Raw genomic sequence first — 25,202 nt, 5'->3', positions numbered from 1 at the left:
GGCGCCTTTGTCTCTCGCTGCAGCCGGAGCTCCAGGTCTCGCCTTCACTGCTCTGTGTCCTCTACTCGTAGAGATCCAGCCTCTGTGGGCCTGTGACCTGCAGAAATTGGGAGATCCACAGCTAAGACTCCAGGACCCCCCGGAAGCCTAGAAATGGTGAGAGTTCCGGGTGCGACATCCCGAGAGGGGAAAGGGGCTGGTTGGAACCGGTGGGAAGTGGCTATGGCGGGACTCAGGCCTCCCCGCAGTCAGCTCCACGATCTGCACCCCGAGTTCTCCTTCCCCAGCTCCGCCTCAGTCCCCTGCAGCCATAAGATGCGCGGCGCGCTGACAGCCAGGCCCCGGGGCGTCCCGTCTCTTCTCTGCGTAGTGACTGTGCCTTGCCTGTAGCCCTCTCTGGCAGCTCTGTACCGGCAGCGCCGCATCTCTCTCAGATTGTGCAGGGACCACGGAAGAGGCGTCACGGGAGAATCCTGACTCAGGGTGCGGGTTCATTAATTGGAAGAGTTTTGGTCCGTGGGGTTCCCAGTTCCTGTTTTCTCCTATTAAAATTTTATGGGAGGGCCGGGCGCGGTGGCTCACGTCAGTAATCCCAGCACTTTGGGAGACCGAGGCAGGTGGATCACCTGAGGTCAAGAGTTCAAGACCAGCCTGACCAACATGGTGAAACCCCGTTTCTACTAAAAATACAAAATTAGCCAGGCGTGGTGGCACATGTCTGTAATCCCAGATACTCAGAAGGCTGAGGCAGGAGAACCGCTTGAACCCGGGAGGTGGCGGTTGCAGTGAGCCTAGATGACGCCATTGCACTCCAGCCTGGGCAACAAGAGCGAAACTCCGTCTCAAAAAATATATATAAGTAAATTAAATAAACAAATTATGGGGGTCACCACAAAAATATTGGAGAATTTAATCAAAGAGTGATTCAAAAATTGTGGAGCACTCAGCTGTGGTTTGGAGCTTGTGACTTATGAGAGCAGCTTGAAGGAAAGACTTTTAAAGGTACATGATGAAGAAAACCAAATGAAATAATTGGTTAGGTACAGTTCATAGTTACTTGATTTGTACGATTAAGGTGGACGTTTCCTGGTTATGTAATCAGAGGTTAATTGGCAGTTTATGATTGGTTAAGCCTAAATTTTGTTTCCCTCAATTCAGTAATTTACAAAAAAATGCATTTGAGTTAGAGTTTTTAAAAAGTAGGAACCCAGGGACTAGAGTAACCTCAGTCTAATTGTCTGCTACTTAGTTATTTTCACACTCCACAGGGGACTGATTTTCCCCTGCATTTTTCACAGTTGTCTCAAGCTGGGTCTCAAACCTACCCCTCATCCCATTCCTCCAGACTAACTATGACTTGCAGTAAAATACTAAATTTCCAGTTTCTTCTAACATTCTCAAATGCCAGCTTCCCCTTTCTAATTCACATTATCAACTATTTGTCTTTTATTGTACACCTTAGATACTGTATTTTAACTAAGCATTTTTGACGTTGAATGGCATTTAAAAAAATCGTTTTCTGTTTGAAAATATTTTTTATGAGAAGAAAAAGAAGAACAGTTCCCTGACACTGTATTGTAAAAAAATCTTTTCGCCTCATTTTAAAAAATCTTCTCTAGCCACGAAGATAGTATCAGAATATTTTTGAGTCAGGGTTTCCCTTTGGAAACTTTGTGGGTGATGTGTCCTCAGCCACCTTCAGTTTTTTCTGGTCCTGGGCTTCAGTAGTTTCTGTGAATAAACCAATATATCTACCATGGCTATGTCTGCTCGAGTGTTTAGTGAATATAATCTACTGGGTTATTTTCTTTCATAAAACAACCTGAGGTATGGAGTGTAGCCTCTCAGTGGAACAGATGGATGCCCTTGGACTGATAGGACTCTCCCCCGCGCTCTTCCTTTGACAAACTAACCCTTGCCTGCACGGTGGCGCATGGCCTGTAATCCCAGCACTTTGGGAGTCTGAGGCGGTGGGTCACCTGAGGTCAGGAGTTAGCGACCAGCCTGACTAACATGGTGAAACCCCGTCTCTACTAAGTACAAAAAAATTAGCTGGGCGTGGTGGTGCCTGCCTGTAATCCGAGTTACTTCGGAGGTCGAGAGCCAAGTTCGCACCACTGGACTCCAGCCTGGGCACCAAGAACGAAACTCCATGTCAAAAAAAGAAAAACTAACCCTTGAGACATTAAGATTGCCTTTACTCAACCCAGCTTCCATTTCTTGGAGACATATTGCTGGTCAGCCAATCAGATGCTGGTATTGAGGGAAAAACACAGAAATGATTTCTGTCCCCTGGATTGTCTAAGATTTGTGAAAGAAAAAATAGCATTTCAAAAGACAAAAGTGACCTCAGTGAAATGATGCAAAAACTTGCAAAGTAAAATGCACTTGGGTCAGTCACTGAGGCATAGTGCAGTGAGAGGGTGGTCATTGAGCACTTAAGTGAGCAGGATGGGGTGGGAGAATCTCTCAAGTGATTCGTGACCTGACTTGACACATGAATTAGACACATCTGTTTTCTCTTTTTTTGAGATGGGGTTTTGCTCTTGTTGCCCAGGCTGGAGTTCAATGGCGCCATCTCGGCTCATAGCAACCTCCGCCTCCCAGGTTCAAGTGATTCTCCTGCCTCAGCCTCCCGAGTAGCAGGGATTACAGGCATGCACCACCATGCCCAGCTAATTTTGTATTTTTAGTAGAAACAGGGTTTTCCTGTGTTGGCCAGGCTTGTCTCGAACTCCCGACCTCAGGTGATTCGCGCCTCTTGGCCTCCCAAAGTGCTGGGATTACAGGCATGAGCCACTCCACTGGGCCGACACATCTGTTTTCTTTCTTTTTTTTTTTTTTTTTTTGAGACGGAGTCTCGCTCTGTCGCCCAGGCTGGAGTGCAGTGGCGTAATCTCAGCTCACTGCAAGCTCCGCCTCCCGGGTTCACGCCATTCTCCTGCCTCAGCCTCTCCGAGTAGCTGGGACTACAGGCGCCCGCCACCACGCCTGGCTAATTTTTTTGTATTTTTAGTAGAGACGAGGTTTCACCGTGGTCTCGATCTCCTGACCTCGTGATCCGCCTGCCTCGGCCTCCCAAAGTGCTGGGATTACAAGCGTGAGCCACCGCGCCCGGCCCACACATCTGTTTTCTAATCAGCATTGCCACTCCCTAGGTTTGTCACCTTGAAAAGATTAGTGAAACTTATTTTGACTTTAGTGTTTTTTTTGTTTTTTTTTTTTAAGACGGAGTCTCACTTTGTCTCCCAGGCTGGAGTACAGTGGCACTATCTGGGGTCACTGCAAGCTCTGCCTCCCGGGTTCAAGCCATGCTCCTGCCTCAGCCTCCTGCGTAGCTGGGATTACAGGTGCCCACCACCACACCCAGCTAATTTTTTTTGTATTTTTAGTAGAGACGGGGTTTTACTGTGTTAGCCAGGATGGTCTCCATATCCTGACCTCGTGATCTGCCCGCCTCAGCCTCCCAAAGTGCTGGGATTACTGGCGTGAGCCACCACGCCCAGCTGGTGACTTTAGTTTTTTTAAATGTAAATTGCATTTTATTAGTAGTATTTGAAAGGTAAGAAAATATGTGCAAAGAGCATATAAGAGTTGGGTTTCAGAAACAAAAATCTAATTATATATTCTGTTTGTTAAAAGTTTTTATTTACCTTTTTCTTTCCCAGAGTGAGTTTAGAAAATTTGTCAGTTGTGTTTATGGCTGGGTAATTTCAAACAGAATTCCAAGGTTTAGCTATTAGAATCCTACCAAGGAAAAGAATAAGGGCCAGGTGGGGTGGCTCACACCTATTATCCCAGCATTTGAAAGGCTGAGGTGGGCAGATAACGAGGTCATGAGTTTGGGCCCAGCCTGGCCAATATGGTGAAACCTCATCTCTACTAAAAATACAAAAATTAGCCGGGCATGGTGGCACATGCCTGTAGTCCCAGCTACTTCGGAGGCTGAGGCAGAAGAATCGCTTGAACCCGGGAGGCAGAGGTTGCAGTGAGCTGAGATCGCACCACTGCACTGCAGCCTGGGTGACAGAGCGAGACAATCTCTCTTCCTTTTTGGCTGTAAAAATTAAATACATTTCCACCAGAAAATGTAGTAGATAATTGATGAGTTACATAGATTCATGAAAACATAGTTCTTCTTTTTGCACCATAAATTTGTGACAGCGAATATCTGTTCTAAATCCTATGATCTTGATTTCTGAATTTAATGCTAAGTGTTATGAGATGAAATTTGGTACTTCCTAGAAGTGTTCTTATATGACTAATTGTTTACTACGTAACTTTCTTTTTTTTTTTTTTCGAGACGGAGTCTTGCTCTGTCACCCAGACTGGAGTGCAGTGCCATGATCTTGGCTCAGTGCAGCCTTCCGCCTCTCAGATTCAAGTGATTCTTCTGCCTCAGCCTCCCGAGTAGCTGGGATTACAGATGTCCGCCACCACCCCCAGCTAATTTTTGTGGTTTTAGTAGAGATGCGGTTTCCCCATGTTGGCCAGGCTGGATTTGAATTCCTGACCTCATGTGATCCGCCCACCTCAGCCTCCCAAAGTGCCAGGATTACAGGCGTGAGCCACTGTGGCCTGCCCATCTCTCACTTCTTCAAGCATTTAGGTTATATGTAGATAATTTTCTCTGCTTTTTAAAAATATATGTATATCATATTAACATATTTTGGCATTCTTAGTGACTCAGGATTTTATTTTTATTTTTGTTTTATTTTATTTTATTTCTAAGATAGAGTTTTGCTCTTGTCGCCTAGGCTAGAGTGCAGTGGCTTGATCTCGGCTCACTGCAACCTCCGCCTCCTGGGTTCAAGCAATTCTTCTGCCTCAGCCTGCTGAGTAGGTGGAATTACAGGTGCCCACCACCATACCCGGCTAATTTTTGTATTTTTAGTAGAGACAGGGTTTCACCATGTTGGCCAGGCTGGTTTCAAACTCCTGACCTCAGGTGATCCACCAACCTCAACCTCCCAAAGTGCTGGGATTCCAGGCATGAGTCACTGTTCCCAGCCAACAGTTTTCTTAATGTTCTATCATTGTGGAGTTTCTCTGGGGCTGGAGAAAATTTTTTCTTTTATTATTATTATTTTTTTATTATACTTTAAGTTCTGGGATACATGTGCAGAACGTGCAGGTTTGTTACACAGTTATATATGTGCCATGGTGGTTTGCTCCACCTGTCAACCTGTCATCTAATTTTAAGCCCTGCATGCATCAGATATATGTCCTAATGCTCTCCCTCCCCTTGTCCCACACCAGAAAATCTTTATTTTAATGATATTTCCCAAACACTGTTTAGAATTACCAGATATGATAGAAACATATAAGGTGCCAACCACGATCTACTCGAGTGGGCTTACCCTCTCAGGCTTCCAGTCAACTCCCAAATTTGCTGCAAAGTGCATGCTGTCACCTAAATATGCAGGCAGAATTGTCTCTCCTATTTGGTATCTATAGTCCTCTACAGTCACTTCTAGAGGGGCTAGGCCAGATTTCTACGAACTTCAAAGGGCAGCAATCAGCCATTTTACCTCTTTCAATTACTCTTGTATCTTCAGACCTGAAACTGATTTAGAGACGATGGGGCCCACAAACTCAATTAGAGTAACAGGTGTGCATTGAGTAGACATGAGAATCTCTACTTTCCACTTCCTCCTGTTACTGGAATGCTCACAAATGTGCAGGTAACACCTGCTGATATTCTTATCCATCCAGAACCTAAATCTGCAGCTCCAAATTCTGAATCTAGGTCTTGAAATTTTGGAAAGTAAAACATTTATAACTGAGAAATGCAGGTCCTTTTAGTTTTCAAACTTGAAGAAACATTAAAATGAGAGCACAATTATGTCTTTCTCCCCACTTTCAACTATATGTATTCATCCCTTGAAACTGTTTGCTATTGCCACCAGTAGCTGTGAATTAAATTAATAATGCCACACTGGACACTAAACCTTAATGATGTATATCCAATCAATAATTAACGTTATTCCTGTAAATAAGAATTTCTGACAAACAAGTTTGTACCAGCCCAAAGAGGGACCAGCCTCTGTCCTCTTTTTACCTTTACAAATACACTTGTAACTGGTAGTAAGCAAAGTATAAATTGCAGGCAACTTGAGTCTTTGCTTTCATGTTATAATCCTCAAGCTTGGTCCCCCCAAAACTGTCTATTTATATTTATGTTGCCTCAGCTTTTTCCTTTTAGGTAGAAATATCATTTAGAATGAGCTAGAGCAGCCTCTGTGAGTGGACCTCTCCTTTGATTGTACTCCACTTTCTGTGACACACAAGAATGCAGAGCCAGGTTTATCTGACGTAGAATCTGCACATAAGGTCTGACCTCTGTCTGGGATTCACAAGTCAAGGTTAGGCTTTGGATTGAGAATGTACAGAAAACATACAGGAGACATTTTCTGCATTGTGAGATGTCAACATAGAAATGTTAAAACCCCTTTTTGAGGGTGCGGCTTTTTGAACTTCTCAGATCTGTCCAGTGACTTTCTACAGAATCTGTAAGTGTAAACAAGCATCTTCAGAGTAAGAGATTAAGACTACAAGGTATCCAGTGCCATGACCAAACTATACCTACCCATAAAATGTGATACTGGAGTAGAATATTCTTGTCCTTTTTTTTTTTTTTTTTTTTTTACCCAAGAGCTAACTAATCAGGACATGCAATTCAAGTTCTGGAGCTCTACCAGGACAGTTCCATTCTTCATTTAGCCTGAGTCTCTCATCCCTATTTTATCATTGGGCCACCAGCTCAGAGGCACTGAGAACCCTCTCACAATCACCTAGGCATATTTGAGAAATTTGCAAATGTCCGGAACAGAATTGTGTAAGGCTGACATGAGTGGTTAATTCTGATTCTGTCTCAATGCAAGAGAAATAAGTCATCCTGTGTTTGTTCCTCCCCCCATACAAGAGATGTCTTTGGTTGGTACTCAGATGAGAGTTTCTCCAGTTTCCTGGTACTTAGGTGAAAAACAAGGAAGAGGTCTGGAGACTCAGATAAACTAATTGCTTCCATTTCATATGACCATTAGATAAATAGATAAAGCAGTCATGGTCCCTATGATCCAGGAACTTTGAGTCTAGACTAGCAACTAGATAAACGGCTGAATTGGGCATGATATAGTTGCTACGATGTTCCTAGATGGGCAGTGAGGAAGATTCCAGGCCCCTTCAGTCTTCATCTAATTCCTCCTTTTGCACTGCTAGAGTTTTCTGACCCAACCTCATGGTGGCACAGGGGCAGTCAGTTCTCCAGGGGTAATGACTGGTACCTTTGCAATGACAGCAGGGGCCTGGCAGGGGCTTAGTACATCCCTTTGCCCAGTGCCCACTTTTCTTGCATTTGAAGCAAGAGTCTCTGCTGGCTTTATCTTTATGGCCCTTCAGAGTTTCCTTAGATGCTCTTTGGGCATTCAGGGCATCACCAATGATGGCTGCCATAATTTTGGCTTGCTGTTTTTCTTCACTCTGTTTCCTTTTTCCTTCCTTCAGGTCACAATTGTTATACACCATAAACATAGAATCAAGAAGCTGGTTTTGATTAGTCTGTGGCCCCATCTGTAGCTTGTGGAGCTTATGTCTAATGTCAGGGGCAGATTGGCTAATAAAATGCTTTGCCATTAATATTTTCCCTTCAGGAGAGGAAGGGACTAGATTAGTATATTTTTTAAAAGACTTCCTCCAACCTGCCATAAAACATGGCTAGATTTTTCTTCTTGCTTTGTGTAACCTTCTGTACTTTATCATAATTTTCTGCCTTAGTTATTCTCTTTCTCATTCCTCCAAGGAGACCCTCAAGAAATTTAGCCTGGTTGTTTCCCACAGTGGTGGTGTAGTTTCAGTGAGGATCAGTAGTGGGAACTGTTTCTGGTCCTGAGTGATTGCCCTGAGGGTTTCAGGTGAATAATCCGTCCGCTTCCTGGTGGGTGGCTTCAAAGATTTGTTCTTTTTCTGAAGGGATGCAACAGGTTGCTAGAATAAATTGAACATCTCTCCATGAGAGATCAAAGTTTGAAACCCATCAGCAAATTTCCCAAGATTCTCAGAATAGCTTCCTAGCTTCTCCTTACATTGTTGTGTATCAGTTATAGAGAAGGGGACCTTCACTAGGACTGGCCCCTCAGCTCCTGCTACCCTAAGAGGTAGCAGGGCTGGAGAGAGAGTTCAATACAGGGTTCCCCCTTGAGTATGAGGGGAACTTGTAGGGTCCCTGGTGTTTGCTCCTGAGTTTTAGCCTTAGAAGCACTTGGCAAGGGGTCGCTTGGCAAGGATGGTCACTGCTCACCCTCAGAACCAGGTGGCCCTGTAAAAGATTATCTATAATATCTACTTCTGCCTTAGAACTTTCCTTTGGGGGGTAGGTTCTGGGAGTTTCACCGATTGTTAGGTTTTGATATAGGGTCATGAAGGGCTGTACATAGGAGATTTCTGACTATTTGCCCTGCCTCTTGCAAAATAGGCCTGATTGCAGGATAGCATCATAATTAATGCTACCATTGACTGCCCAGCGTTCTGAACTCATAATAGGGCCAGACAGTATTGCAGAAAAATATTATACATTTTCTCTTTAGATTGTCAGGATCAAATTGATTCTAATGGTGGAAGATATAGCCAAGCAGGGAATCAGAATTGGAAATAGAGTGGCCCACAGTGGAATCAGGTGAAATAGATTGAGAGTTGCTCATAGTGATCTAGAAAAAAAAAAAAGAAGAGGACTTTGCAAAGTAGAGGGCTCATTAGGTGACCCAAATTTTTCCTGGGGCATCTCCCTGGAAAAATTCTTGGCCCAGACTGGGGTCTCTGGGAGCATCCCCTCTTTAGGCCCGAGACTGAGTCTGTCAGATGGCTCTGACCTTAGATAGGTGCCAGCACCACTTTAGAATGGTTCGCTCTACCACTGATGACCTACTATGAGTTTTTTTTTTTTTTTAAATTTTATTTTTGAGACAGTCTCCATCTGTCATCCAGGCTGGAGTGCAGTGGCATGATCTTGGCTCACTGCAACCTCTGCCTCCTGGATTCAAGCGATTCTCCTGCCTCAGCCTCCTGAGTAGCTGGCATTACAGGTGCGTGCCACATCGCAAGGCTAATTTTTTTGTATTTTTAGTTGGTCAGGCAGGGCTCGAACTCCTGACCTCATGTCTGCCTTGGCATCCCAAAGTGCTGGGATTACAGACATGAGCCACCGCGCCCGGCCTACTATGAGCTTTTTTTTTGAGGTTTATCGATCCCATTTAAAGCAACTCTTTAATACATTTTCTTTCATAAGTTCCCCCCCTCCACCGTGCACCTCACAGACCACCTGCAACATGCTTGGACCCTCTGACTTACATAACCTTTTTGCATAGCTAGGTGGGTTTTCTGTCCATAGCTAGTTGAGTAGGGGAAGGGAAGAATTTAGCATAAGAGAAGAAAAGAAGGTTTAAGTCACCTGAAACATGTGAGTTCACCCTGGGTGAACTGCCCGCTGCCAATTGTGTCATATGTAGGGATCAGGGACTATAACCAGAAAGGATAGAAAACCTTTCCCCCTTCTGGGCAGGACAGGCAGCTCTGTTTGCTCATTGGCCTTCAGAGAACATCAGAGAGTGGCTCTGGCTAGTTCCACTCAGTTACCAACAGCTACTAGAAAATGGCTACTGAAAGACTGAAAAAGGAGAAAAGGAAAAGATCTCAGAAAAAGGACAAAAACAACAGGACTCAGAAAAACAAACAAAAGCAAGGTCTCGGGTCCCTCACCCAAACTGTGAGGTGGTAGTCAGGCGCTTCCACGTGGAAACCTTTCAGTTTCATCAAAAAGTGGCCCTAGGTGGGGGGGAGGGAGGAGGAGAGAGAGAGAGAAAGAGAAAGGAAGACTTCCCTGTATGTAAAAGGAGAAAGGAAAAAATTAAGTCCCATACTTTGGGCCTACCTCCTCTCCTGCCTAGCTCACTAAAGTAAGTTACCAGTAGAGGGTCTTGACTGCAAGTTGTCCAGATTCTTGGCCTTTTGAACAAAGAATTGGATGAAACAGCAAAGCAAGAAAAGAATGAAGCAACAAAGGAACAAAATGGGTTTACTGAAAATGAAATTACACTCTGCAGTGTTGAAAGTGGTTCCGAACAATGGCTTAAGGTCCCAGACACAGAATTTTCTTGGGTTCAAATATCCCCTAGAGGTTTCCCATTGGCCAGTTGGTGCTCACCTCATGTAAATGAAGTGGTGGCCCACAATTGCTCTGATTAGTTGCAGAAAGCAACCAATCAGAGGCTGAAGCGAAGTTACAAAGGTCACAATCCTCTGCAAATATCCGATTGATTGCAAAAGCAACCAATCAGAGGCTAAGGTGAAGTTAGAAAGTGTCATTTTTATTCATATAGAGCCACAATCAGTCTGATTGGTTGTGGGCAGCCAATTTCCTACCTGCCTCACAGAAAAATGGGGATTTGCAAAGGCAATAGCCTATGGTCTTTTTGTTACTTAGGCATGGAAAGTTAGTTTTCCTTTCCATTTAGGCCTAGGAATTTGGTGTGAAATGGTCTTAGGTTCCCTGCCTCCAGACCCTATTCTCCTGCCTCATTAGTACATGTGTACCTCATGGTTTCCAAATGCAGACTTATTTAGACGTTGCTGCCTTCCTTTTATTCTGTAAACTTTAAGGAGCCAGCAAAGAATATGAAAATTGGTAGTCTTCATTTGAGAAGTATTTGTGTTGTAACAAGAGTGCTGAGTGTAAGGGACTCCATGCTGTGCCTGCTTTCTCTAATGCTAATCACGAGCCCCAGAAGAGCAATGTCAGCATTGATAAGGAACATTAATGGGTTTTAAATACCCATTAATGGCTGGCTGCTGTGGCTTATGCCTGTAATCCCAGCACTTTGGGAGGCCAAGTTGGGCGAATCACTAGAGGTCTGGAGTTTGAGACCAGCCTGACCAACATGGTGAAACCCTGCCTCTACTAAAAATACACAAAAAATTAGCTGCTTGTGGTGGCAGGCACCTGTGTAATCCCAGCTACTCAAGGCTGAGGCAAGAGAATCGCTTGAACCCAGGGGGCGGAGGTTGCAGTGAGTCGAGATCGTGCCACTGCACTCCAGCCTGCGCTACAGAGCGACACTCCGTCACACACACACACACACACACACACACACACACACACACAAACACAAAAAAACCACTCATTAACCCTAAGTCTGCAGAATTACATCACAGAGAGTGGAGTCACAGTTTCCAAGTATTTTTTAAGCTCATTAAAGCTTGCTTTAAAGGCAATGCCCAGCTAAGTGGTTTTCAGCCCAGATTTGACTTTTTTTTTTTTTTTTTTGAGGCGGGGTCCTGCTCGGGTGCCTAGGCTGGAGTGCAGTGGTGCGATTTCAGCTCACTGCAACCTCCACCTCCTGGGTTCAAGCGATTCTCCTGCCTCAGCCTCCTGAGTAGCTGGGATTATAAGGCAAGTGCCACCTTGGCCGGCTAATTTTTGTAGTTTTAGTAGAGACGAGGTTTCACCATGTTGGCCAGGCTGGTCAGGAACTCCTGACCTCAAGTGATCCCCCCAGCCTTGGCCTCCCAAAGTGCTGAGATTACAGGTGTGAGCCACCATGCCCAGCCCAGGTTTCTAATTAAGATTACATGGCCAGTTTGCAGAAATATCTACTTGTGCCCTATCCACAGGTCTGTTTATTCTTCTGGGCGGAGGTATCATGTTTTGTTTTTTGTTTTTGAGAGGGAGTCTCACTCCGTTGCTCAGGCGGGAGTATGGTGGTGCGACCTCAGGTCACTGCAACATTTGCCTGCCAGGTTTAAGCAATTCTTCTGCCTCTGCCTTCCAAGTAGCTGAGATTACAGGCACATACCATTATGCCTGGCTAATTTGTGTATTTTTAGTAGAGATGGGGTTGTGCCATGTTGGACAGGTTGTTCTCAAACTCCTGGCCTGGAGTGATCTGCCCACCTCGGCCTCCCAAAGTGCTGCGATTACAGGTGTGAGCCACTGTTCCCGCCCATGTTGTTTTAATTAAGTGCCTCATGTGACTCTAACGTGAGGCCAAAATCAAGTATGAGGGGTTCAAGATATATTCATGAGAGTTAAGTTCCACCTTTGCTCTAAAGAATGGTCAAAGGGCTGGTTCTGTTTGGTTTGGTAGTGACAGGAAAGTGTAGCCCATATTTTCATTGCTGTAGCAGAAATTGCTGGTGTCCATGGCAGGGGAGGGCACCTCAGGACAGAAGAAAAGAAACTTTTACTTTTATCTCTGTGGAGCAGCTCATGGTTCCTGAATCGCTTCTGGTATGAAGGACAGAAATGGGTGGACTTTTTCTGAGAGTCTTAGTCCTTCTGACTGTGAGTGTGGTGGTAGCAGGTAAACATGTGGTGCTGATACCTTTAAAGGCATATTCTCCAGATGCAGGTGTAATTTGTCCAGAGAATCGCATCTGAAAAGAATTTTCAGAGAAAGGAAAAAATGGCTTTTTTTCAGTTAAACATGTCTCAGCTCAAGAGCTGTGTCTGCTCTGCCTCCTGGAATGCCATGCGTTTAGTACTTGCAAACTTTGACTTCTCTACTTTGGTTTTTTCTCCCTAATGAGTTTGTTTTAACTACTTCTAAAAACTCTTATGATAGGAGTCTCTAAAAAATGCTTCTTTTTTATATACCAGAGCCTTCTCTACATCATGGCTTCTTATATGCCATGCAGAATTCTCACCATTATTTTATAATCTGCAATATTAAAAATGTTACCTGTGGCTATTGAACATGGGAAGGTGTAGCTAACTCAAGATTTCTATTGGGAAAACCTGGGGTCCTTAGTAAAAATGGAGAACATCAAATGTTGAGGCTCCATCTGTGTTCTCAATTAGCTATTATTTAAACAAGATAGCGTTTATTACACAGAAGCTTGTGAAGCACTCAAAAAGGTACATGTTTCCCTCCCTCCCCCTCTCTCTCTCTCTCTCTCTCTCTCTCTCTTTCTCTTCTTTTCTTTTCTTTTCTTTTCTTTCCCTCTGTGGCCCGGGCAGCAATCTCCTCGTCTCGCTGCTGCCCCGCGCCGCGGACTGCCTGGGATTGCCGGCGCGCGCCACCGCTGCCTGTTTTTTCTCCTTTGCCTACCGGCGCGCGTTCGCCATCTTGGCCACGCTAGTCGCCAGCTCCTGACCCCGAACGCTCTGCCCGCCTCGGCCTCCCAGGGTGCTGGGACTACAGACGGAGTCTCGCTCACCCGGTGCTCGGTGTTGCCCGGGCTGGAGTGCGGTGGCGTGGTCTGGGCTCGCGGCAGCCTCCGCCTCCCAGCCGCCTGCCTTGGCCTACCAGGGTGATGGGATTGCAGCCCCTGCCCGGCCGCCGCCCCGTCTGGGAGGTAGGGAGCGTCTCTGCCCGGCCGCCCCTCTGCCCGGCTTCCCCATCTGGGAAGTGAGGAGCGTTTCTGCCCGGCCACCCATCGTCTGGGAGGTGAGGAGCGCCTCTGCCCGGCCACCCATCGTCTGGGAGGTGAGGAGCGCCTCTGCCCGGACACCCCGTCTGGGAAGAAGTGAGGAGTGCCTCTGCCCGGCCGCCCCATCTGGGAAGTGAGGAGCACCTCTGCCCGGCCGCCCCGTCCGGGAAGAAGTGAGGAGTGCCTCTGCCCGGCCGCCCCGTCCGGGAAGAAGTGAGGAGCCCCTCTGCCCGGCCGCCCCGTCTGGGAAGTGAGGAGCGCCTCTGCCCAGCCACCTATCGTCTGGGAAGAAGTGAGGAGCGTCTCTGCCTGGCCACCCCGTCTGGGAAGTGAGGAGCGCCTCTGCCCGGCCACTCCGTCTCGGAGGTCTACCACGGAGGCCAGAAGCAATGTGGGGGCTGGACGTGGTGGCTCACGCCTGTGGTCCCGGCACTCTGGGGGGCGAGGCGGGTTGATCACTTCGGGCTAGGAGTTCGAGACCAGTCTGGCCAACATGGCGAAACATGAAAAATACAACAGACAAACCAACCAACTCAGTGACAACAAAACAGGTCTACCCTGGAGTCATACTCTAATTTTTTCTATTTTCCTCCCTTTCTGATCCTTTATCCCACTTTCTTTTTCTTCCTCTTCCTTCTCCCTCTTCTTTGTCAAATAGAGGATTGAGTTATTATCACTGATCCATATAAAGTCCCTCTCTCATTTATTTTAACTCCCACCCCCCATTTCTATTCCCCGACTTCCCATGTGCAACCTTCCTAATATGTTTGATACGCATCTTTTTGTTTGTATGTATTATTAGAAAATGTTTATTGTTTTTGTGTGCAAAAAAATTAATAAAAAAAAAAAGGTACATGTTTGTGTTTATGCCCTTAATTATGTTTTTTTTTTTTTTTTTTGAGACAGTCTCACTCTTTTTGCCCAGGCTGGAGTGCAATGGTACGATCTCAGCTCAGCTCACTGCAACCTCCACTCACCACAGCCTCCACCTCCCAGGTTCAAGCCATTCTCGTGATTCTGCTGCCTCAGCCTCCTGAGTAGCATGCGCCACCACGCCTGTCTAATTTTGTATTTTTAGTAGAGATTGGGTTTCTCCATGTTGGTCAGGTGGGTCTTGGAACTCCCCACCACGGGTAATCTGCTCGCCTTGGCCTCCCAAAGTGCTGGGATTACAGGCGTGAGCCACTGTGCCTGACCTATTATATATGTTATTATTTAGAAAATTATTATATCTACACTGGTGTTGTGGGTCTTGTGCCACTCTGTTTTCTCAGGGTTAGAGAACACATTAGGAAATATTTCTGTGTAAAAAATATGATTTTATTGGATAATTTCAGTCACTCCTATAAGTCAGAACCTGTTCTCTTTAGTCTCATTTTACCTTGAGTCAAATTATAATCTCTGTTGGCTACCTGGTGAATATGTTTGTGTGTATGTGTTTTTCAGGGACTGTTGACATTTAGGGATGTGGCCATAGAATTCTCTCTGGAAGAATGGCAATGCCTGGACACTGCACAGAGGAATTTATATAAAAATGTGATTTTAGAGAACTACAGAAACCTGGTCTTCCTGGGTAAGGATAACTTCAACACAGAGTTTCTTTCTTTTTTTTTTTTTTCTTTTGAGACGGAGTCTGGCTTTGTCGCCAGGCTAGAGTGCAGTGGTGCGATCTTGGCTTACTGCAACCTCTGCCTCCCGGGTTCAGGCAATTCTCGTGCCTCAGCCTTCCAAGTAGCTGGGACTACAGGCGTGAGACACCATGCCTAGCTAATTTTTTTTGTATTTTTGGTAGAGACAGGGTTTCACCATGTTGGCCAGGCTGGTCTCAAACTCCTGACCTGAGGTGAGCCACTTGCCTTGGCCTCCCAAAGTGCTGGGATTACTGGTGTGAGCCACCATGCCTGTCCCAACATATAGTTTCTAATATACCATAAAGGTTTCATTTCTCTTCTTTGTAGAATATATTTTGGTAACGTATGCTTTGCATAAATGAGTTTCAGATCCGTGTTTTTGAGAAAATCTTAAGGATTTGTCTGTATAGAGAATAATTTCTTTAGTATGTTTCATCTTGATCTGAACTTACCACATTCCTGAGCTGATCTGTGTCCTTCACTCTAGATTGGTGGTAATTTCAGAAGTTTAGTGGCATAAAATATTGTTGCCCACAACTTAAAATCTAATTGCCAACACCAAGTTTTGATTCAGTAGTACTGGGTAGTGAAATTAAGAACCTATAAATTTAGAATATTTTCTAAGTATTTAAAAATTTCTGTTATAAGTCAGTATTTTGGGATTAATTTACTAGACTATTCTATTACATTCTGTTTACTGAGCACATTACTAGGTTGGTAATTGGAGAATATGAGCAAGATTCATGTTATTTATTTTTTAATAAAACAGGTATTGCTGTCTCTAAGCAAGACCTGATCACCTGTCTGAAGCAAGAAAAAGAGCCTTTGACTATGAAGAGACATGAGATGGTGGATGAACCACCAGGTAAGTGAGAATGAAAGTGAATACAACAGGTGACACTGATGAGAGGTCCAAAGGTCAAAGGGAAAGCCAGTCCTTAAAATGTGATTTGGGAAGCCATGTTTTAAAGGAAATAGTTTCTGGAAAGCCTGAGTATTTTATGCTCTCACATTTGAGCATTTTCTGTTTTATGCTTTTAAATTCTCTAAGGTTTCTGTTTGTGTTTTTGGTAATTTTCCTTCAAGTTTTCAGTGAGAACCATTGTCCTCTTCATGGCATACAAGAGACTGTGCAATCTGAATCCTTACTCATTTTTTTTGGAGGCACAGAAATATCTACCTAATTTTTGAGAAACTGTTAAATGATTTTTTAAGTTCTTTTTTTCATCATGTGTGAAACGTGTGAGAAGTGGTTTCTTTTCTATTGTTTTCTTTTCTTCTTTTTTTTTTCGAGACAGAGTCTTGATCTGTAGCCCAGGCTAGGGCGCAGTGCTACAGTCTCGACTCACTGTAACTTTTGCCTCTGGGGTTTAAGCAGTTCTCCTGTCTCAGCCTCCCAAATAGCTGGGATTACAAGCATGTGCCACCACGCCTGGCTAATTTTGTGTTTTTAGTAGAGATGGGGTTTCACCATGTTGGCCAGGCTGGTCTCAAACTCCTGCCCTCAGGTCATTTGCTTGCCTTGGCTTCCCAAAGTGCTGTGATTACAGGTGTGAGCCACTATGCCCCACCTTTTTTTTTTTTTCAGTTTTCTACACATTTTATTTGTTTGTATTTCTATAGTCTTCAAATGTAGTCTTGAAATTATAAAGGGCTGGGTGCAGCAGCTCAAGGGCGAGGCATGGTGGCTCACGCCTGTAATCCCAGCACTTTGGGAGGCTCAGGTAGGCGGATCAGGAAGTCAGATAAAAACTAGAAAGAAGCTTTCTGAGAAACTGCTTTGTGATGTGTGCATTCATCTCACAGAGATAAATCTTTCTTTTGATTCAGCAGTTTGGAAACCTGGCTAACATGGTGAAACCCCATCTCTACTAAAAATACAAAAAATTAGCCAGGCATGGTAGCACACGCCTGTAATCCCAGCTACTCAGGAGGCTGAGGCAGGAGAATTGCTTCAACCCAGGAGGTTGAGGTTACGGTGAGCCAAGATTGTGCCACTGCACTCCAGCCTGGCTATAGAGCGGGACTCCGTCTCAAAAAAAAGAAAAGAAAATTATAAAGTATGATATCCTTCTGCTTTGTTCTTTTTTCTCAAGGCTTGCTTTGGCTATTTAAAGTATATCATAGTTTCATTTAAATTTTAGAATTATATTTTTTATTACTGTGAAAAACAAATGCCACTGGAATTTTTATAGGGAGTCTCTTGAATCTATAGATCATTTTGGATAACATGGCACTTAAACAGTATTTATTCTTTCAATTCATAGACATAAAATATTTTCAAGTTTATGTCTTTTCTAATATCTTTCACTGATGTATCTCTCACTGTAAAGATTTTGTACCTCCTTGGTTAAATTTGTTCTCAGAAATTTATTTTAATGCTATTGTAAATAAGATTTTTTTTCCTTATTTTATCAGAGAGTTTAAGTTTATGGAAGTTTAACTTGTATGTTAGTTTTATATTTTTCTGATTTACTGAGTGTATTTACAAGTTTTAATGTACTGTTTATGTTTATATATATATGATCATATGAGCTACAGCCAGCAACTTTTTACTTATGTGTCTTCAATTTCAATTGCTCTTTTTCATTTTTGACTGATTCTTCTGCCAGTACTTTCAGTGTTATGTTAAACTAGCAGCATTGACAATGGGCACAATATAGTTTTGCATTGGCATCTGTGTACAGAAGGAGAAAACACCTCAAGTTTTTATAAACTGGTTTCAGAAGGTAAAGATCTTTTGTTGGACCCTCAGAGTGATGGGATGCCCTCTGGGTTTGTAGTGGAGAGGGGGTTGTAGCTTTGTCACAAGGCTGCTGGGTCTGCACTAGGGTCTACCTTTAGTTGGCCTGTCCTAAAAAACTTGGGTAGTTTAAATTCCCATTTTGGACAGACTGAATTTTGGCAGGGGATTTTGCTCTGTAGGGCAGACATTAGGGCAGATTTCTGCAGTAGGGTCTGCATCTGGTGGGCCTTATATCAAAATGTGAATGGCTGGCTTTCAGCAAGTACCAGAAGGGATCTTTCCAGGTCACTGTGTGGGTTTCTATATAGGCAGAACTGACCATAAACTGTGGCTCAGCGAGCTGGAACTGAGTCATTGAACTGCTTCAGGGACCACAGTAAAGGCTAAGGTCTGTAGGCCAGCCCGCATGGCTATAAATGGGTATCTTCCTCCAGGCCTCTGGAAAGGTAGTATCTCTTCCAGACTTTGGCTGGGAGGAGTTTGGGATGGTTACATAGTAAGTTCAGAATTCTCAGTGGGACCAGGTTGGGTGGGCCATTTCCTAGTCTGTAGTTAAGTGCAGGGATCCTGTAGTTTGCACCTGAATGAGGGCCTGCCTTCTGAAAAGAAGGCTTTTAAATCTTGGGCTTTATCAGAGTTCCACAACTCCCTCTCTCTGGATCTCAAAGCTCTCAAAGGCACTTATTTTGAGATGGAGTCTTGCTACATACATAATTCAGGCTGATTGTGAAATCCTAACCTGAAGCAATTCTCTAAACTTAACATACCATGTATCTTTCATTACAGGTGTGAGCCATGATGCCTGGCTATCTCATAAAGGCATTTTTGTCAGGGATGGCTGAGAAATTGTCTTGCTGTGCAGGAGATAACAAAATAGGGCACCTTTTATTCTCCCATCTTACCGATTTCACTCCTGCTATACATTTTTATTCTCCATTTTCTATTTCAATTTTGTCTGTAATTTTAGACTTAGAAATTTAGAACAATATGCTAGAAGTTACATGTAATGCCTAAAGTAAATTAGATAATTTGTAGGCACTCCATATTTACTAAAACTGTTACTTATAAATTTAGGCTTGATGTAGGAAAAAAGAGTTCTATGATTTGCACCCATTTTGTCCAGCCTATATCTAAATAATATAATTTATTCACAGATATTTGTTTTATATATCAGACACTCTAACCATATTCTGCAATATATATTTTTTATATATTTAACATTTATATGTATTTAGCATTATATATATATATATAGCAATGTAAGGCAATTTTTTTGCTTCTAAAGTTGGATTACAGCAGTTTTGTTTTGTGTGACAATAGCATATATTTAAAGCATAGAATTTCTTTTTTTTTTTTGAGACAGAGTCTCGCTCTGTCGCCCAGCCTGAAGTTCAGTGGTACAATGTCTGCTCACTGCAACCTCCACCTCCCAGGTTCAAGCGATTCTCCTGTCTCAGCCTCCTGAATAGCTGGGACTATAGACACACGCCACCATGTCTGGCTAATTTTTGTACTTTTAGTAGAGACAGGGTTTCACCATGTTGGCCAGGCTGGTCTTGAACTCCTGACCTCGTGATCCATCCTCCTCAGCCTCCCAAAGTTCTGGTACAGGTGTGAGCCACCGAGCCCGCCCCAAAATTATCTTTTTTTTTTTTCGAGATGGAGTTTTGCTCTTGTTTTCCAGGCTGGAGTGCAATGGTGCAATCTCGACTCACTCCAACCTCTGCCTACCGGGTTTAAGCAATTCTCCTGCCTCTGCCTCCTGAGTATCTAGGATTACAGCTGTGTGCCACCACACCTGGCTAATTTTTTTGCATTTTTAGTAGAGACAGGGTTTCACCATGTTGCCGAGTCTGGTCTCGAACCCCTGAACTTGTGATTCGCCCACCTCACCTCCCAAAGTGCTGGGATTACAGGCGTGAGCCACTGCATCTGGCCTAGACACATTATTTTTAATGCTACATCAGTGTTGCCTGCAAGATTTTATGAATAAATGTTTCTCTTATTATGGTTTTGCCATTCCATATTAGTGTGTTTTTTCAGTTTGACATCTGTTTATTGTGTTTTTTTGTTTTACCATTTTAGACATTTGCAATTGTTTGTACACTTTAAGTCTGTGGGATTTAATTAAGAAATAAATCAGCCATATATCTATCCCAATCAGATTACATATGTGTGTTTATCTATAAATATGACCCCAATTTTGGTTATGGCTTATCTTGTATGTATTCTTTCTTAGCTGATTTTCTTTTTTTTTTTTTTTTTTTTTTTTTGAGACGGAGTCTTGCTCTGTCCCCCAGGCTGGAGTGCAATGGCGCGATCTCAGCTCACTGCAAGCTCCGCCTCCCGGGTTCACGCCATTCTCCTGCCTCAGCCTCCCGAGTAGCTGGGACTACAGGCGCCCGCCACTGCGCCCGGCTAATTTTTTGTATTTTTAGTAGAGACGGGGTTTCACCGTGTTAGCCAGGATGGTCTCGATCTCCTGACCTCGTGATCCGCCCGCCTCGGCCTCCCAAAGTGCTGGGATTACAGGCTTGAGCCACCGCGCCCGGCCCTTAGCTGATTTTCAATGATTGTTTTATCTTGTCTAAGTGATTAGTCATGGGGATAGTCTTTTTTTTTTTCTTTTGAGATGGAGTTTCACTCTTGTTGCCCAGGCTGGAGTGTGATGCGTGATCTCCGCCCACTGCAACCTCTGCCTCCCAGGTTCAAGCGATTCTCCTGCTTCAGCCTCCCAAGCAGCTGAGATTACAGGCATGTGCCACCACGCCCAGCTAATTTTTTGTATTTTTAGTAGAGATGAGGTTTCTCCATGTGGTCAGGCTGGTCTCCAACTCCTGACCTCAGGTGATCCACCTGCCTCGGCCTCCCAAAGTACTGGGATTACAAGGCCTGAGCCACCACACCTGGTGAGATAGTCTTATTTTTCACCATGTGTTTGATAATAAATATATATTTCTTTTGTGTGAGGGAAACACTTTTGTGATTTATGTAAAGATTTATAATTCTGTATTTTTTCCAGTTTTTCTTTTATCTGTATTTTTTCCAGTTTTTCTTTTAAAAAAATTAATTGTAAAACCACATAAAATAAATTTTACCATCTAAAATCTATTGAAGTGTATATTTCAGAGCCAGGCATGGTGGTGGCTCACATCTTTGATCTCAGGATTTTGGGAGGCCAAGACAGGAGCATTGCTTGAGCCCAAAAGTATGAGACTAGCCTGGGAAATGTATGGAGATTCTCTGTCTACAAAAAATTTTTAAAAATAGCCAGGCATGGTGGTGTGCACCTGTGGTCCCAGCTTTTTGGGAGATCGATGGTGCAGGATTACTTTAGCCTGGCAGTTTGAGGCTACAGTGAGCCATAATTGTGCCACTTTACTCAAACTTGGATGACAGAGTGAGAACCTCTCTCAAAAAAAACCTGTACATTTCAGGCATGTTTAGTATATTTGTATTGTTATGCAAAAGACTTCTATAAATTTTTCATCTTGTGAAACTAAAACTCAATACCCATTAACAACTGCCCATTTTATCCTCTCTCCAGCCCTTGACAAAAACCCTTGCACTTTCTATGAGTGTGACTAATTAAGATATCTCACATAAATGGAATCATATAGTATCCATCATTTTGTTACTGGCTTACTTCAGGTGACATAATATTCTGAAAGTTTATCTTAAAATGTGACAAGATTTATTTAAGGCTGAATAATCCATTGTGTGTGTGTGTGTGTATGTGTACCTTTTTTTTTTTTTGAGATGGAGTCTCATTTTGTCACCCAGGCTGGAGTGCAGTGGCACTATCTTGGCTCACTGCAACCTCTGCATCCTGGGTTCAAGTGATTCTCCTGCCTCAGCCTCCTATGTAGCTTGGACTACAGGCACATGCCACCACACCCAGCCAATTTTTGTATTTTTAGTAGAGAAGGGGTTTCACCATTTTGGCCAGGCTGGTCCCAAACTCCTGACCTCAGGTAATCTGCCCGCCTCAGCCTCCCAAAGTGCTAGGATTATAGGCATGAGCCAGTGCTAATGCGATTTTTATAGCGATTATGTTGAATTTGTTCACCACTTTTGGTTGCATTGACATTTTTGAAAAATTAAGTGTTTTGGCCCTTGAGCCAAGAATATGTTGAAGACTTTTATTTTCATATATTTTTCAATTTGCCAATTTTACTTTTGCTTTTAATTTTTTGTTTTATTCACTTTTGGTCAGCAAATGTTTATAATTTTGGTCTTCTTAAATGTATTTATTGTTGCTGTTAAAGAGAAGATTTTACTGTGTCACTCAGGCTGGAGTGCAGTGGCATAATTTTGGCTCACTGCAGCCATAACCTCCCAGGCTCAAGTGATCCTTTTACCTCAGTCTCCCAAGTAGCTGGCACTACAGACATGCCATGGCTGCTACCATGCCTGGCTAATTTTTTGATTATTTGTAGAAACAGGGTCTCACTATGTTGCCCAGGCTGGTGTCAAATTTCTAGCCCAGCTGGGTCTTCCGATGAGATTATAGGCATGAGCCACTGCACCCAGCCAGCATTCTTAAATTTAATAAGACTTGATTTGTGTCCTAACAGAATACACCAGGTGCAAATAAGAATATTGTGTATTCTCTTGCTTTTGATTAAAAAGGTTTGTACAGGTCTGTTAAGCATATTTGGTCTGTGATATGGCTTGGATGTCTGTGTTCTCCAAACCTCATATTGCAGTGTAATCATCATTGTTGATTTGGGTCCTGATAGAAGGTGAATATGCGACCTAGTGGGAGGTGCTTAGGTCATGAAGGAAAGTTCCTCATGAATGGCTTGGCACTATCCTCTTGTTAATCAGTAAGTTTACACTCTGTTAATTCAAGTAAGAGCTAGTTCTTTTAAAAAAAAAAAAAAAAAAAAAACCTGGCTTCTTTACCTCACACTTGCTTTGTATCTTACCATGTGATGTGTCCAGTTAATCTGTGCATTGCACTATGATTGTAAGCTTCCTGAGACCCTCACCAGAAGCAGATGCTGGCACACACTTTTTGTGCAATCTGCCAAACTATGAGCCAAATAAACCTTTTTTCTTTATAAATTATCCACTCTCAGGTATTCCTCTATATGTAAATAATTGAAGTTTGCAATTTACTTTTTTTTTTTTTTTGACACAGAGTCTTGCTTTGTCACCCAGGCTGGAGTGTAATGGTGCGATCTCGGCCCACTGCAACCTTAGTCTCCCAGGTTCAAGCAGTTCTCCTGCCTTAGCCTCCCAATTAGCTGGGACTACAGGCTCCCGCCACCATGCCTGGCTAATTTTTTTTTTGTATTTTTAGTAGAGATGCGGTTTCACTATGTTGGCCAGGCTGGTCTTGAACTTCTGACCTCGTGATCTGCCTGCCTCAGCCTCCTAAAGTGCTGGGAGTACAGGTGTGAGTCACTGCACCTGGCTGTAATTTACTTCTAAAAACATTTATGTTATATTGGGGAGTAGAAAAAGCTGTGTTGGGTAAATGTGACAGATTTTTTTTTTTTTTCTATGTGGCTCTTTGCATTGTGCTCACCTGGGGCAATGCATACACTTAATTATGGCCTGTGATGCCATCTTGCTTATGTAGTTTGTAGAATTTTATAAGTTAGGCTTGGAAAGTATATTTATCTGAGTCTGTAAAGTAATGTATTATTTTTATTTCTTTCAGTAACGTGTTCTCATTTTGCCCAAGAGTTTTGGCCAGAGCAGAACATAAAAGATTCTTTTGAAAAAGTGACACTGAGAAGATATGAAAAATGTGGAAATGATAATTTTGAGTTAAAAGGCTGTAAACGTATGGATGAATGTAAGGTGCACAAGGGAGGTTATAATGGACTTAACCAATGTTTACCAACTACGCAGAGCAAAATGTTTCAATGTGATAAATATGTGAATGTCTTTAATAAATTTTCACATTCAGATAGACATAAGATAAAACATGTGGAAAATAAACCTTTCAAATGTAAAGAATGTGGCAAATCATTTTGCATGCTTTCACACCTAACTCGACATGAAAGAAATTATACCAAGGTGAATTTCTGCAAATGTGAAGAATGTGAAAAAGCTTTTAACCAATCTTCAAAGCTTACTAAACATAAAAGAATTTATACTTGTGAGAAACTCTACAAATGTCAAGAATGTGACAAAACTTTTAACCAATTCTCAAACTTTACTGAATATAAAAAAGATTATACTCGAGAGAAACCATACAAATGTGAAGAATGTGGCAAAGCCTTTAATCAGTCCTCACACCTTACTACACATAAGATAATTCATACAGGAGAGAAACCCTACAAATGTGAAGAATGTGGCAAAGCCTTTAACCAGTTCTCAAATCTTACTACACATAAAAAAATTCATACTGGAGAGCAACCCTACATATGTGAAGAATGTGGCAAGGCTTTTACCCAATCCTCAACCCTTACTACACATAAGAGAATTCATACTGGAGAGAAACCCTACAAATGTGAAGAATGTGGAAAAGCTTTTAACCGATCCTCAAAACTTACTGAACATAAAAACATTCATACTGGAGAGCAACCCTACAAATGTGAGGAATGTGGCAAAGCTTTTAACCGATCCTCAAATCTTACGGAACATAGGAAAATTCATACCGAAGAGAAACCCTACAAATGTAAAGAATGTGGCAAAGCTTTTAAACACTCCTCAGCCCTTACTACACATAAGAGAATTCACACTGGAGAGAAACCCTACAAATGTGAAGAATGTGGCAAAGCTTTTAACCGATCCTCAAAACTTACTGAACATAAGAAACTTCATACTGGAAAGAAACCCTACAAATGTGAAGAATGTGGCAAAGCTTTTATCCAGTCCTCAAAACTTACTGAACATAAGAAAATTCATTCTGGAGAGATACCCTACAAGTGTGAAGAATGTGGCAAAGCTTTTAAACACTCCTCATCCCTTACTACACATAAGAGAATTCATACTGGGGAGAAACCCTACAAATGTGAAGAATGTGGCAAAGCTTTTAGCCGATCCTCAAAACTTACTGAACATAAGATAATTCATACTGGAGAGAAACCCTATAAATGTGAGAAATGTGACAAAGCTTTTAACCAATCTGCAAACCTTACTAAACATAAAAAAATTCATACTGGAGAGAAACTACAAAACTGGAATATGTGACAATGATTATGACAACACTTCAAACTTTTCTAAATATAAAGGAAATCATACTGGTGAAAAATTCTAGGAATGTAAAGAATGTGTCAAAGACTAAATGGTTTTCTTTTTTTTTTTTGAGACGGAGTCTCGCTCTATCGCCCAGGCTGGAGTGCAGTGGCGCAGTCTCGGCTCACTGCAAGCTCTGCCTCCCGGGTTCATGCCATTCTCCTGCCTCAGCCTCTCCAAGTAGCTGGGACTACAGGCGCCCGCCA

General features: G+C 43.0%; 1 protein-coding gene across 1 annotated transcript; it reads left to right on the top strand.

Annotated features, from left to right (window-relative positions):
• Positions 1-25,155, top strand: LOC116478772 (zinc finger protein 675-like). The gene is given in 5 exon segments (XM_032170273.2): positions 1-156; positions 14,869-14,995; positions 15,823-15,918; positions 23,471-24,929; positions 24,931-25,155. Coding segments are annotated over 5 exon segments (1,773 nt in total). The 5' UTR covers positions 1-153; the 3' UTR covers positions 25,019-25,155.
• The last annotated feature ends 47 nt before the right edge of the window (positions 25,156-25,202 follow it).

Source organism: Hylobates moloch, unplaced genomic scaffold, assembly GCF_009828535.3.
Source record: "Hylobates moloch isolate HMO894 unplaced genomic scaffold, HMol_V3 SCAFFOLD_12, whole genome shotgun sequence".
NCBI lineage: Eukaryota > Metazoa > Chordata > Mammalia > Primates > Hylobatidae > Hylobates > Hylobates moloch.
This window is presented reverse-complemented; position numbering and strand designations above follow the sequence as displayed.